Source organism: Vigna unguiculata, chromosome 3 (assembly GCF_037176805.1).
Source record: "Vigna unguiculata cultivar grain cowpea cultivar isolate G323 ecotype 2 chromosome 3, ASM3717680v1, whole genome shotgun sequence".
NCBI lineage: Eukaryota > Viridiplantae > Streptophyta > Magnoliopsida > Fabales > Fabaceae > Vigna > Vigna unguiculata.
In genome coordinates this window covers 13,226,834-13,243,217 of record NC_140794.1, presented here as the reverse complement: position 1 = coordinate 13,243,217, position 16,384 = coordinate 13,226,834, and the positions used below count along the sequence as shown (strand labels likewise).

The 16,384-nt window shown below is 31.7% G+C and overlaps 2 protein-coding genes across 2 annotated transcripts; both read left to right on the top strand.

Moving 5' to 3' along the window:
- On the top strand, positions 1-3,056 carry LOC114178930 (bZIP transcription factor 12-like). The gene is made up of 4 exons (XM_028065080.2): positions 1-843; positions 1,118-1,189; positions 1,741-1,770; positions 2,540-3,056. Exons 1-4 carry the CDS (start codon positions 286-288, stop codon positions 2,621-2,623), a joined length of 744 nt encoding a protein of 247 aa, XP_027920881.1. The 5' UTR covers positions 1-285; the 3' UTR covers positions 2,624-3,056.
- Positions 3,057-7,865: 4,809 nt separating this feature from the next.
- Positions 7,866-11,207, top strand: EDA14 (embryo sac development arrest 14). The gene is made up of 8 exons (XM_028061776.2): positions 7,866-8,013; positions 8,115-8,205; positions 8,282-8,373; positions 8,479-8,572; positions 8,677-8,756; positions 9,712-9,798; positions 10,659-10,758; positions 10,846-11,207. The coding sequence occupies exons 1-8, from the start codon at positions 7,958-7,960 to the stop codon at positions 10,936-10,938; spliced, it is 693 nt and encodes a 230-aa protein (XP_027917577.1). The 5' UTR covers positions 7,866-7,957; the 3' UTR covers positions 10,939-11,207.
- The last annotated feature ends 5,177 nt before the right edge of the window (positions 11,208-16,384 follow it).

The following is a 16,384-nucleotide window of genomic DNA, read 5'->3' as shown; positions in this document are numbered from 1 at the left end:
TAAAGAGATATTAGCATGAAGAAAGCACATAAATGAATAAGGAGAATGTAAAAAACTTAGATGAGAGAAGAAGAGGAAGTAGAAAAAGGAGATGAGTTAATCACGAAAGACATGTGAGTGGGGGAAGAGAAATAAGAATGAGATTCATTAATGGCATGTAAAGTGAAAGGTTGATGAATAGAAAAATAAGAAAAGAAAAGGAAGAAGTAGTGTGTGTTCTTTGGTGACAGTTGAAGCGGAGGAAAGAGAAAGAAGAAGAGAAAAAAAGACGGCTTGAAAAGCGGCATGGCGTCGTCGAAGGTTGTCTCGACGAATCCGGATCTGCCACGCGACTCTTCTATATCTCCCCTTTCCTCTATTCTCCTCTCCGATCTGCACCACTCAACCTCCATGGACGACCTTCTCAAGTCCATCACCCCTTCCGCCGCCAAGACCGTCGATGATGTCTGGAAGGAGATCGTCGCCGGCGCTCACCCCCACCACCCCGCCGCCGCCGTCTCCGGAGACGGAAATGCCGCCACCGTCAACGCCACCGCCCCAGAGGGCTACGAGGCTATTACCCTGGAGGATTTCCTCACCAAGGCCGGCGCCGTCAGAGAGGAAGACGTGAGAGGGGTTCTGCCCCCTTCTTCTTCCTCTCTCCCCTTTCCTCTCCCTCTTCCCGCCCCCGAAGGCTCCTCCTCCTCCGTTGAGCCCTTTGGAAACGGCGTTGCGCCCGCCAATTCGGTTCCCAAAGGGAAGAGAAGGGTCGTGGAGGAACCTGTGGACAAGGCCACGCTTCAGAAACAGAGGAGGATGATCAAGAATCGAGAGTCCGCTGCCAGGTCTCGGGAACGCAAACAGGTACCTACCCTTTTAACGTTGTTTTCTAACGTTGTTTGATGTTCGAGAAAGGGCTAATCTTTGGCAGAGTAGGTTGGGATGGAATCCTTGTTGGGAAATGTGTTCACTTTTATTGAACAGGGATAGTTGTGGGAAGCCCAAAATCATTTTGTTTAATGTGGTTTCTGGTTTCGAGGTTGGATTTAGCTGATTGGGAACCAAGTGGATTAAATTTAGGATTTTTGTTTTGGGTTTTGTTGTGGAGCTTATTCTTGGGGTGTTCCTTTGCTTGCAGGCTTATACATCGGAGCTTGAGTATCTGGTTCACCAGCTGGAACAAGAGAATGCCCGGTTAGTTAACGAAGAGGTGAGGGTTTGATGATCTTGCTTATTCTTATTTTTTCAGTATTTGTTAATCATGTCTTGTTTAGTTGTTGTATGGTACATCCTTAGGAAAAGGCGATGTAAGGTTAGTCCTATTTCCTGTTCAAAAAATTAAAGTTTGTGGAAACACTTTAGGGTCTTACTGGGGAGCCAATGCTTCTAAACTTCTAATTGCAGTTATCAGAAAAAAGGATGGGAATCAATGGTTGGCGGAGTTGGAATTTTTTTTTTCTTTTGGTATGGGGGACTCTTGTGTTGAATGATTATTTTTGGTTAAAAGCATAGAATTGGTTTGGTTTAAGCAGTGACTGATTGAGAAGATTCTATTAGATAAATAGTCTTTTGAGTGCAGTTGTGGATTGCATGATTTGACTGATGAAAGTTTGAAACTTCCCTTAGGTTAATAAACCCTATTTGTGAATTTGAGTCCTGTCTGTTGTAAACCTTTGTTTTGTGGTTGAAGATTTTTTACATTTTTGTGTCTTCAATCTCAATTGTTCTATTGGATTTTGAAATATTGGGTCTTGAATGCAGGCTGAAATGAGAAGGCAGAGGAAAAAGCAGGTATGCTCTTTAGTGTTTTATCTGATATACTTGAAACTGTATTGAATAGAACTTATATTTATATTTTCTTTTTCCTCTTAGAAACGTGGATTCAACCTTAGGCAACCTTAGGCAGAAGTTTAGTTTGAGATAAGAATTATACTAAACCGTGTTTTAATTGCAATCTATACTCTCTTTTGGGATTAGTTTTGTCTGTAGTCATTCTTTTCTGCTGCTTGAACTTATTTACTTGCCCTTATCAACTAAACTCTACGATACTAGTGTCCATGAATTCTATTGTACAGAGCATAAAATAAAATGTGATGTCATCTACATTGTCCCTACTATGATACCTATTGAATGAATCTACCTTACTTGCACTACACTTTCATATATTCTTAACTTACACTTTATACATACCAATGTATTGAATCTGCTGTTTATGATATCTACGGGAATCTTTGTATAACTTCTAGTGAAGTGTTGTTTTTTCATGAACTCGGTGCCTAGATTTTATAATCTTCACTAGCAGAATTTCTATATAACATCTTTTGTGATGAAATAGTCTCTTATCTTCATGTTTTGCTAGCCTAATAGTTTCTTATTTCTTTTTTGAAGAAACAGATCTATATAATTTATATACCAAGAATGGCCTCAAGAAGTAGTAATAGCAGAAAAATGATATAACCAAGTTTGAAACCTTATGTGTACTGATATAACAAGTGTTATCTTTTTTTTATATGATGATTATCAATCTGATCTCTATGTTCTTTAATTTCATTTCATGTAGCTCATGGAGTACATCATTCCAGTTGAAGTGATGCCTAAACCCAGAAAAAAACTTCGGAGAGTAAATTCAGCTCAATCATTGTGATGTCTTTTTCATCACTCGTCTCATCAACAAACTAGACTGCTTTGTGACTTGGTGTAGATATAAGGGGGAAGATTTAAGAGATTCAATGTCATTGCAGTTGCAGGTTCTTGGAGTTACATTGTATAGAAAAGAAAGAATAGCTGGAGCCAATTAATCCAAGTAATTTGATTCAACCTGAAAGTAATTTTCCACTGATCCACTGTTTGTGGAAGTTCCATGGCTCTGGGTGGGTTTTGTGAGGATTAGGCCTTGTAGGAAGAGATGAAATAAAAATTTGTGGTGTGATAATTTGTGCAATTTGGATGTGATGATTAGTGGATGAGTACATTGTGAGAGGATTGGATGAATAGTGTTCAGCAGATTTCATGTACACTGCAATAGATTGAAAGATCACCTGAATGTCACATGATTATGACAAGTTACTTTTTCAAAAGTATCTTATCACTTTACCTCTCCTTTAATAATTAAGATAAGTGCTGATTTAAATATTTCTTTAAAAAAAATAATAAGATGTCATTCATCACAGACTGGAAAATAGAGGAATAGGGAATAAAAGTAAATGACTTATTAATATAGGATTTGTTAAATATTATATAATAATTATATTTTTTTTATAACTAAATTAGTTACATAAAATATTAAAATACAATCCAGCATTTTCTTTTGAATCTAAAACTTAATAGAACATTAGGTTTTACTAGGGGTGGCAATGCGGGCCGGCCCGCCCCGTTTAGGCCCGTCCCGCATAAGGCCCGCACACCGTGGGCCGGCCCGTCCCGTCCCGCACATTTTATGCGGGCTGCATACTCTGACCCGCCCCGCATAAAGGTTGGCCCGCGGGCCCGCGGGCCCATCCGCTTTTTTTTTTTTATTTATTTATTTATTTATTTATTTTATGATAAAACTTTCAATGTTTAAAAATTGGGAAACTTTAAGAAGTTCACAAAATTAAGTAAAGACTTTGGGGAATTAGATGATAAATTAATAATTCAACATTTTCATCATATTCATACTATGACATACACAATGTATTCTTTAAATTTTAGCACATTAAGAATTACATAATACTTATCTTTTCCAGTTATACAAGAATTTAAAATATTAATGCAAGAGTCCATAAAACAAGTAATTAATATACACAAGTGCAAGTTTTTTTTCTTTTTTTTAATTTTATGCGGGCTTGCGGGCCGGCCCGCGCGGGCCGCGGGCCTATACGGGCCGAGCCCGCACGGGCCTGCGGGCTCACTATCCTGGCCCGCCCCGCGTTTTTTATGCGGGCCTGCAGGCCGAGCCCGCGGGCCAGGCCCTAATTGCCATCCCTAGGTTTTACTTTTTGGTGTTGGGAGAGTGGGGATTGGTAGTTGGTGTTTAATCTATTTTTAATGCTCATGTTAGTGTAGTTTCAACTACTAAACGTGAACATGGGGAATGGAACCTAGAAATTGTGATGGTAGGATATTTGATTTTTATTTGATGGAGTTGCATAAGCCAAAACAAAAGAACTTACAAAATGTAACGCGTGGAAGTTGGAAGCTAAACATCGAACTTGAGAAAACAAACCACAAACAAGCATGGTGCATAATCGCACAAGTTATTTAACACACAAATGTTGGCTTTTCCTGACCTTTTCTTAGGATATATAATTTATAATCTTTAAGAAATTTAAATATATTAAAGTTGATTTGTTTCTTTTTTAAACGGTTTAATTTTTCAAATATTTAGTTTGAATAAAATGATTTAAATTTATTAAATTTTAATTTTTTATTTGCATATAATACTTTAAATATTATTATAAAAAAAATTAGGTTTAATTATTCTTTTGGTCTCAGTTTTTGTCCAAAAATGTTAAATTAGTCCTCCAGATTTTTTAAGTTTCAATTTGATGTCAATTTTTAAAAAATTGATGCAATTTGGTCATTTTCGTTAAATTTTTTAAAGTGAATCAATGATTTTTTCTTATCAAAATTGACATTCTGATCATGTTAATTACATCAATAAAGCAAATCATTTTTATTAACAACTTCATTTTTTATGAAAAATCTTTGATCCGTTCAAGAAATTTAATGAAAAAGATCAAATTGCATTAATTTTTTTAAAAATCGATCAAATTGAAACTTAAAACAACTGAAAGACCAATTTGACATTTTTGAAAAAAAAGGGATCAAAAGAGTAATTAAATCTAAAAATTATTATATTAACTTTTGAGACATATGAATAAGAGTTTATAAGAAACAAGTTAACTTTGTCTCCCAACTCATGAGATCTATCATTTCTGATTTTTCTTTATGAGAATAAACTTTGGAATTAGTGTTGTTTGATGCAATTATTTTATATTATTTATTCACCGGTGTAGTTAGAGAAATTCATCCACACTACTACTTTGTTATTGATAGAAAATGGACTCTAACAACTTTGGATTGAGTTTAGACATTAAAATTATACTTAATTTTAGTGTGTTATTTTTTATCTAAAATTATTGGTCAAGATTTGCATACAAAAACAATCGGTTAAGTATGTTTTTAGTCCCTAAACTTTGACCCAAAATTAGAATTCGTCCTTGGTAAAAACTTTGATAAATTTTGGTCCCTAAACTTTAAAAATGAATCAATATAGTCATTTTAACCCAATTTTGTTAACTTTTTTTTTTTTAAGTTTCGAATAGATTTCTCAGTAAATATTGAACCGAGAATGTGTCAAACGGCGTAAACAACTCAAATATTTACTGAGAAATGCGTTCGAAACATAAAAAAAAAAGTTAACAAAATTGGGTTAAAAGAATTATATTTATTTATTTTTAAAGTTTAGGGACCGAAATTTATCAAAATTTCGACTAGGGACGAATTCCAATTTTGGATCAAAATTTAAGGGCTAAAAACATACTTAATCCCAAAAACAATAGTCGATAATATTTATTTAATATATAGTTTAAAACTGAAATGAGAAGAAAAGCTCAAAAGATGGATTATCTCTCAAGTGATATTGTGTTATGTATAGAAGAAAATTACATAAAAAATAGCTAGGTAATTAATGCTAACAACTCATAGGTACAAAGGTTAACCACCTACATTAAATATTTATTCTAGCAACTACCTATATTTAATATTATTTTAACACTCCCCCATTGTATGTGCTAAGCTTGGAATAAATAAATTCAATTTGAAGTCTCCTTAACAATTTTCGTTAACACATGTGTAAGTTAATCATTGGATCCGACAAGGTGAATTTAACTTTCCTCAAATAACAACTTTTACTGAACAAAGTGATAATCAATTTCTATGTGTTCAGTCTTTTCATGGAACACTAGATTGGAAGCAATGTGAATAGCAATTTGGTTACCACAATACATCTTCATTGGTTAAATTTCACAAAAAAAAATGTTTGTTGGAGGAATTGTTTTACCTATATAATTTCCAAAGTGAGAGGTATAATTGCCTTATACTCAACTTTAGTAGTTGATCAAGCAACAACATTATGTTTCTTGATCTTTCAAGAGATAATATTTCCTCGAAAGAAAACACAATATAATGTAGTAGTGCGTTTTTTCGCAGGAGAACCAACCCACTCTAAGTTACATTGTCTAGAGACTTAGGTATTTCCTTTATCTTCATAAAGTAATCATTGTCCTAAAGCCTTTTTGAGAAATCTAAGAATATGGATGTCAGCATTTCAATGATCCATACAAGGATTCTACATGAACTGACTCAACTCCCACTGTAAAAGACAAATTTGGTTTAGTAATGGTATGATGAACAAGTTTTCCAACCAATCTTCTATATCTTTCATGGTCAAAGAAAGTTTTTCCTTGTTTTGCTTTTAATTTCTTATTTGGGTCAATAGGACAATCCAATGATTTATAATCAATCATATATGTCTCTTTTAGGATGTCAAGAACATATTTCCTTTGACAAAATACAACTCATTCCTTTGATTGATCTACTTTTATTCCCAAAAATATTTTAAACTTCCTTCTTATTTTGAAAATGATTACTCACGTGTTCCTTTAACTGAGGTAATCTAGCGACATCATTCACCATAATGACCATCGACAACATACATCATTAAGTACGAACACGGTACTTCACGGTTAGTGCCAACTATACACGTGTTCTGTATGAACACAATGTTAACTCTAACTTAACGGAGAAGACCAAATTAAACCCTTTTAAATAATTTGGGTACTAAATTGAACCAACAAAAAATATGGGGACCAAATTGAACTAAACCAAAAAATTAGGGTACCAAATCAGTAATTATACCTTGATAATATTATGTTTCCTCTCCGTAATTTTTTATTATTTTATAAAAGTTAATTAAAATTAATATTGAAGTAGTAAGAAAACGGGTACGAGTATGAATACGAGATTATACCCGTTATCTGATAGAGATGAAGATGAGACAAAAGTTTGATACCCGTTGAGTTTGGGTATGGAGATGATGAATTTTTTCTATAAAAACGGGTATGAGATAGCAAAATTCATTCCCGCACCACCCCATTATCATCCCTACTAAGAAGGTAGGATTTATCTCCTTCTATATACACATAGTCATAGCTTCACCATTGAATTTTCATACAAAAAAAAAAATGAGATTTTAGAAAAGCCCTCTGCAGAAAAATTAAAACTTTAGTACTTTAAGAAATTACTTTTTTTTATGAACGTTCTTATTAAATTTATTTAAAAAATGAGATTTTTTTCTTTTGAAATGATATGCAAAAACAATATAGTATATTACAAAATAGAAAGTATAAATGTCAAATTTTTTTTTACCATTCAAAGCTGAGTGTAACTGATAGAGTAACATACACAAAACATAATATCTCAATAAACAATGGATCAGAAGTTTCAAAATTGTATACTTTGGAAATTATTTCAATTTATCATCGATAATGTATAAATAAATTTGAAATTAAACGATTCATAAATATATTTTGGATTATATAATTTAAAAATATCATTTAAATTAAAAAAAAATCTATTGTAGATTATATAGTATAAAACATTTTTAAAATATTTTTTTAGATTATAAATTAAAAAATAAATTTTAAATTATATTATTCCTATATTTATTACAAAATACGTAATTTAAGATTCAGTTTATATTTCTAAATCATATAGTATGAGAAGAATAGAATCTACTAAGTAGAATGCAGAAAGAAACCATCTGTAAAAAAGAAAGAAATTTGTAGATTGGGCCGGCCCATTTAAAGGACAGCCTAATAGGTTGTTATTATTATAACCCGAAAAGAAACGCAAACGCAAAAGCAGAAGCTATCGTTTGCAGAGAAGAGAGTGAGAGGGAAAGTCCGTCGACGACGAACACAACCCAAAAGCAAGCATGTCCTCTCTCCGAAACGCCCTTCCCAGTCGTGCTCACAAAGAGCGTTCTCAACCGTGAGTCTCTTCTTTTTCCCAATCACTATTCATTCAATCACCGTTTAAATCACTTCTTTCTAACTTCATTTTGTTTATTAATTTATTTGTTCATTCATTAGGTCAGCGCGAAAAAAGTTTGGCTTGCTCGAAAAGCATAAGGACTATGTACAACGTGCTAAAGCATTCCACAAGAAAGAGGACACCTTACGGGTATTCACTCTCTTCACCAAATTCTCATTCCTTCCGCTTTAGCTATTTTTTTTTTTAATTTTTATTTGTTTTACAGAAACTTAGGGAAAAAGCGGCTAATAGAAATGAAGATGAGTTTTACTTCAAGATGGTTAGAACAAAAACAGTTGATGGAGTTCACAGACCAGAGTAATTGATGACTTGCTACATGGCCTTTTCAATTTTCTGGGATTTGTTGTTGTTGTTGTTGTCGTGGTGGTGGTGGTTGTTATATTTGCTTGTTGACTTATGTAGGAGTGAAGCAAATAAGTACACTCAGGAAGAGCTTATGCTTATGAAGACGCAGGATATGGGTTACATTCTTCAGAAGGTTCAGAGTGAGAGAAAGGTAGGGGCTTTGATTTGAATTGTTCTCTTGTTTTTAATGGGGTTTTTGTGCGAAATATTGTGACAATGGAGATTTAACTGGGAAAGTTTTGATCTTCCTTACAGAAAATTGAAAGGCTAACTGCCTCGCTTCACTCTATTGATAATCAACCTGCAAACAAACATGTTTTCTTTGCTGAGGACAGGTATGAGTTTCTGAGCTATCATTTTGTGACCAGCATGGATTAATTTTTTGAAATTTTAATGTTTCATTTTATTGGTGTACTTAGTTGTTGTGAAAGTTCTTATTTAGTTATGCATAGTTTATGGGGTGATGTTTTCATCTTGTATAAAGCCTCTGATTTGCAACTTCCTGCTTGTTTCTAAGATGATAAAGTATGTTCAACATGACATTATGGCTATGATAAAAAAAATTTGGTATGCAAAATTTAAAGGGTGGTGTTTTTATCCTGTATTAAGCCCCTGATCACAGCTTCCTACTTGTTTGTGAGATGGTAAAATATGTTCAATATGACATTATGTTATGATAAAAAAAATATGGCAAACAATTCCCATTTGTGAGCGTGCGTGTAAATGTTATTTGTTTATATGTGTGTGTGTGTGTGTTTTTCCTAACTGAGTTTCTGACACAGCACATTCAGTTGTAACTACATGATATATGTTACTTGTATACTAGCCATACTACACTCTTATACTTACAAAAGTATTTATTCAAAAAGATCTTATGATGTGGGAGCTATGTCATAAGTTCTTAATTCAGTAAGCCTATTTTGATAAGTTTCACTGTAAAGCTTATTCAGATAAAGCTAAATAGAGTTTATAAGATGATCCTAACCTCACGTTTTCATTTTTCAACTGTTTTTTATATGATTAATGATAAGACAAACCCAAACAAGCTTCATAGAAGTTTTTCCAAATGGCCCCATAGTCATGTTTTCAAGATATCTTCTTCCGGTAGTAAACTCGTTTACTTTTCTCCAGCTATGTGGTGCCATTCTTGATTTATTGATTGACATACTACTTTTCTGCCTCTACTCCCATTCCCTTTCTTGCTCTTTATATTGTTGTACTGTAGATGTCATCCTCATTCCACAAATTTATTCTGAATGGCTAACTTTTTTAATTTTTGTCTATGTATAGGGAAGAGGCTAAAGAGTTACAATCAAGATATTCAAAAAGTGAAATTCCTCTTACTATCGATATTAATATTCCTGCTCACATTAAGAGGTACATCGGTACTTGGCTTTAAAGAGTAAAATAAATTCCTTGTTCTTTTGACATCTTGTATGAGATTAAACATCTTTTGTTAAATGATTTGACTTGGCAATATTTGATCAATTCCTTTATTGTTTTGTTTGATGTCTTGTTACAAAAAGTTGATAAATGATTTGTCTCTACTGAATTTTTTTCAGGAATCTGTTGTGTGAAATTATTATTTGTTCTCTTCAATGTGCTTTAAGATTGTTAATTTTATTAAGTATCTTAATTTTATTATGTATTTTAATGCCAACAATATTAAGATGTTTTTGCAGTAATGTGGGTTCTGAGTCTTGGCAATCACACCCTAGTCATAAGTGACAAGTTTATTGTTGATATTTTTGCATGCCTTTTATTGTGCCATTGAGAATTTGTCTTTCGGTAGGAATGATTGACATAATTTAACCCAAAATAGAGAAATGAATAACAATTATGGTCAGATTGGTTGCTATTAGTTCTCTCTTATTTGGCTATATTAAATTGTTTGTGTTGGGTTAAATATGTTGTAAATCAGATCAGGCGTTGTTTTATAATGTATGAAAGATCTTTTATTGACTAGAGATGTGACCATATAATATATATATATATATATATATATATATGTGTGTGTGTGTGTGTGTGTGTGTGTGTGTGTGTGTGTGTGGGTGTGTGGGTGTAATTCCCATTTTATCAAACCAGTTTTGCGATGTTTGATTAATCTTAAATTCCAATTTCTTATGATAATGTATTGCTACTTCTTGTCTGTGTAGTACTACTGTTATTTCCCCTGTTCTCTTTGTTTGATTTGTAGTACTGTATCAGCTTGATAATAAGTTACTTTTGCTATATAGGAAAACAGATCAGTCTTATAAAGAGTTGGAAGCAAGAAAGGATAGACTCAGGCAACTAGAGAAAATCTACACGGATATGGCAATGAAGAAGGAGTTGCAGGTATTCATATTTTGCATAGCTTATTGTGTACCTTTTTAATTCTTACAAAGGTAGAATGCTGAGAAAGGATATTCCATCTATGAACAGAAAAATGGTAGGAAACGCAAACTAACTGAAGATGAGATTGTCTGTCCAACTAGTGAACCAGTATACAAGTGGCGTGCTGAAAGAAAGCGATGATTTTGGGTTGGGTCCGAGTAGTCCAATGAAGAAGGAGATTTTACATGTAGAGGAAGCATCAACGTTCCTAGCAGCAGAATAGAATGTGATAGATGAATAGATTAATTGGTATCACTACTGGTGCCAATAACTGTCGCTTTGTAGTTTACAATTCATTGATCATGTAACCATTTTCTTTACTCTTTTGAGTATCTTCTTTGATGTTGTGTCGACTAAATTTTGTAATTCTAGTAACATAATATATAAAGGAAATACTACTTTTTGGTTTACATTGTTTTTAAATAATGGTTTAATTATGTCTTTGGTCTCTATTTTGGAGACAAAATCTCAATTTAGTATTCTTATTTATAGAAGTCTCAATTTAGTTTCTTTTTTTATTAAAATGTCTCAAATGTGCCTTTTCTATTAAGTTGGATTAGATGTCGTTAACTGAACAGTGACGTGGCAATGTTGACTAGTGGTGAAACTATGACAAGGAACAGTGACGTGACATGGAAGGAGATTTTGTTTTTAAAAAATAATAGTGAAATTAAATTAGAATTAGGGTTTCCTTCGACCTCCATCACACATTTCTCTCTCTTCTACTCTTTGTGTACTAAATTGGGGAATTTGGGGAAAATAATTGTGGTATGCTATTGTGTTTAATTGTTTATGCATAATAATTTTATTTTGGGTTAAATATGTTTCTGATTCCTCAAGTTTCAGCAAAATTTGAAATTAGTCCCTCATCAAATTTTTTGATCAATTTAGTCCTTCATCTTTCAAAATGTGTGAATTTAGTCATTTTAACCAAATTTTGTTAAGTTTATTTGACGTTTCAAACACATTTCATGATAGTATTTAAATTATTTACACTGTTTGACACATTTTTTCTTCAATATTAACTTAAATACTATCATGAAATGTGTTTGAAACGTAAGATAAATTTAACAAAATTTGGTTAGAAGGACTAAATGTACGCATTTTGAAAGATGAAAGACTAAATTGGTATAAAGTTTTGATAAGGGACTAAATCCAAAATTCACTTAAACTTGAGGAACCAAAAACATATTTAACCCTTTTATTTTTCTGATATACTCCATTGTTAATCTTTCCCTACATAAACCCTCAAAACACTTCATCACCTTTCTTCAAATCTTCACTTTTTCTCCACTTTTCTCTCATTTTTAATCTGCACTTTCTCTCTTCTTCTCCTTCTTTATTTACTTCTTTTATTCTTCTCAGTTTCCATGTTTTTTCCACTCCTATTTTTCATCTTGACTTCATGTCAAATTCCTCTCAAATTCATTAATAGATTCTACATATGAACAACTTCACAAATATTAACATGAAGCCAAGGGCGAATTGAATTAACACAACGGGAACATATCAAAATTGTTTAATTTTCAAAATGAACTATTTGTACCCTGTGAAAGAAGAGTACTTTGAATTGCCACCACCATCCTCCTCATCGTCGCCAATGTTTCAAACAGGAGGTGATGGTTGCAGCGATTTGAGCCAACGTTTCAAACAAGAGGTGATAGTTAGTAGTGGTTTCTCTTCCGAGAGCCATGGTTGCAGCGATTTGAGCAAAGGTGTTGTTGGTCCATGGTTGATAGAGACTTGCACAATGGTTGCAAGGTGCTGCTGGTGTTGCAATGAATTTATATAGTGGTCCAACTTCATTCTCGCAACCAGATTCGTGGATGGAGAAGGTAGAGATTAGCAAATTTTTTCAATCCCAGGTTTCTCCTACCTTTTAAAACCCTAATTCTAATTTAATTTCACTATTATTATTTTTTTTTAAATTCCTCTTCCATGTCACTGATCCGTGTTGCAGTTCCACCATTGGTCAATCTTGTCATGTCACTTTTCAGTTCACGGCATCTTGTCCAACTTAATAGAAAGGACACATTTGAGACATTTTAACAAAAAAAGGGACCAAATTGAAACCAAGAACATAATTAAACCTTAAATAATTTACTTTTAATATCTTTGTAACAGCAGGAGTTTTCCGTGAGGAAATAGAATAGCCATGACGTCCTTTAATTTTGAATTTTTGTACTTACATTTTTTTAAATACTTGAACCTTAATTTCTTTTCATTTCATTCATGGTACCTTTCCCACTATCACTATTATTTTTCTATTCTCACTTGTTCTTGATATACCAATAATTTGTCTACGCAAGGTATATTTCTATCCACAAGTTTCTCACTTGAAGTTTTACTTTGATTATCCAAAATTCATTTTCTTTAGTAAAATCAAATTTACTTCTCCTTTGCATGAAATCCTACATGCTTATTTTTATTGTAGGTTGTGATTTTTCATTGTTTTTGTTCATCTATTACCCTTCCTGTTCTTGTTACTTCATCTCACATTTTGTTGACTTCGCTTCTCCCTAATTCATACATTATCATTTTTATTATGGGAGTTTCTGATTGTGATTTCTACTTGTTTTTTTCACATGTTACTCGCTATTTTCTTCCCTACGTATACAAATTACATATTTATAATCGAAAATGCATGCCTGTATGTGTATTCACATCTTTATTATATTAAAATTATTGGAAACACATCTGTCTCTAATTTATTTTTTATTCTAGTAAAAATTTATTATACCATAAAATATTTTTTTTAAAAGGTATTTAAAAAAATAAATAATTCATATATTTTTTATTAACTACTGTTTGACCGTGCATACGCACGGTCTTTGTTTTTTGTTGTTGTTAATTTTGTGTTTAAAAAATTACTGAATATTTATTATATTTTGAGAAAATAATTAATTTATATAATCTGATAATGTGTTATATTTACATTTTATACTAAGAATAATAAATAATATTAGAATTACATAATATAAGAATTTGGGATAGTTAATTTTGTGTATATTATTATTTATTAGTTTTTAATGCATGTAATGGCAGCATTTTTTTTAATATTTAAAGGAGTATTCAAATAGTTTTTATTATTTCTTTAAATTAATTTTTGTTCATTATTATTAAAGAATTTTATTATTGTTTGGTACAAAAACATTAAATAGAAATGTGTGTTGGTAGAGGAATATGTCTTTTTCAGTAATGCAAATTTATATATTTTTTAGGTTATAGACTTTTGCTTTTGTAGATTACCCGGTCTTCTATATCATTTTGCATATTACCATTTCCAATACAATCTTTTCCACTCAAAAGTTTTGAAACAGTCTTTTAGTTTCTTGGTTTTGACAGTGCCCAGACATATTTTACGCTTATAATTAAATTTAAAATAAATAATTTTATCAGAATGTGAAGAGCCTACTTTTAGTTGCAAAGGAATAATTATTATATGTCTTTTCAATATGTCTGCACCTTGATCTTATGGAGGAGGTTGATATTTGGTCAGGGTGCTTCATGTTCTTTGCCCTTTGAAGTTTGAGCATTGTGTAACTGTTTCTTCAGAAATGAAGAAAGGAAAATTTTAACCTCACCGGTTACAGATCAGGAATATGTCTACTTCCAAGCGTTTTAGTTCTATAAATTTTTACCAGAACTCTCTCATGTTCATGGATCTGTCAGAGTTTGGTGTCTATGCATTTGGCATGTTTTTTTTTCTTCTTCTGTGTTTTAGGTTAAAAAACGATTTTGTTCGACAAAGTTTTTTTAAGTCATCTTGCGTTTTGAGAAATAATTTTGCCTCTAAAGAATAATTTTTCTTTTTATTAAACTTTAATCTTTCAGAGTTTTGCATGTGACGAGTTTATGATGTTTGAAGAAAGATTTTATTTTGAATGGGGAAATCATTATTGATTGAGATTGAATATTTCTATGATTCCATAAGAAACGTCGTCAACATTGAATTTGAGGAAACTCCTATAAGATTCGTGTTATCCATGAGGTATTAGGGTTTTATGATCTTGATGATTTGAGATATGTATGTACTCTGTATTCTGGTGATAACTACTTTCGTTTTGTCGTAGGAAATTTAACCTCTGCTTTACCATATTATCCTCTATCTTCACTAAGGTTTTTTCAAGGCTTCAGAGTCAAGTTCATCCCATTAAGGATATGGTCATTTAAGCCTTTTTTTTTTATTATTGGTAGTGTACATGTATGCATACAGTTGTTAATGTTTGTTTCCTTTTGATTCTTCTGAGCATCTATTGATAATTTTGCCCGATCACTTTCAAATATTTTGTGAACATGAACTTTCGTTTCATAAAGTGGTGGAATTGTGTGATCCTTTATAAAAAAAGGTTGAGTTATTTGTGGACATAGATGAAGCTAACAATATAGTTTTGTTTCGTTTGTTCGAGTTTATTAAATACTATGGCTTGAATAACACTTGTTTCCTATATTTAAATTATGTAGAAAACAATACCTTTCTTCATAGGACTTTCTCGTCTCAAGAAAATGAAAAAATTCGTTTATAATAAAGATTCGATCACTATTGCGAACATCGACCTTGAAGCTGTTATTGTTGAACAATTACATAGTTTTGAGGATAAGTTGGTCAGAAAATTAACTACTTAACATCAAAATTTTGATTATTAATGCGAACTTATAATAAAAATTGCTAAGATATTAAAGTTTTATTATTCAAGTTTAAACTTGTCACTAAGACATCAGGGCTTGTTACATAAGATGTAAATGCTATAGTAGGAATTAAAAGAATATTGTTTAGTGTTTTTGCTTTGATTTAGACCATGAAACCCAATCTCATTGAAGCATTTATCATATATTGTTGCACACCATATATTTGATAAAAAAAAAGTTTTATTTTGGTTTTTGTGAATTTTGTTGTCTAATTGAGTCATGAATTACAAGAGTTGCTAGAGGTTTCACAAGTCTCTTGGAAAATGTTACTCGGACTTTTCACTTTATTACTTGTACAATTTGGTACACTTGTCAATCCCGTAACAATTATTATTATTATTATTATTATTACTACTACTTAAAAGATAACAATTTTTAGAAGATTACAAAAGTTTATCAAGGCTATATTTAGGAATTTTCAAACTAGTTAAAAGTAGGAGTTGGTTGATATGCTTTAGTCTGGTTTGTCACTGGTCTACCAAAAACAAGTTTGGTAAAACTGACCCACAATAATAAAAATGAGCTGAAATTTGTAACTCGTCTCGCCAAATGGCGGATTGACTTGCCATTTCTTTTAATTTTTAATTTTTAAAGTTTATTTATATATATATATTAAAAATATATTTAATCATATAAATATTTTTTAAATTTTTAATTAGATAAAATAAAATAATTATTATATTTACATGTTAAATTACATTTATAAATAATAACTGAAACTTAATTTAGTTTATAACACTATTGCATATTTACATCTTTTTATAAAAAAATCATATAAAAAATTTAATCATTTAATTTTTAATTTAAAAAAAAAAAGCAAGTGATCGGTCAGTTTTGTCTTTGACCCGTCAATTTGGAAGTTGAACTAATTGAATAAGTAAGAATTAACCAATTAAAG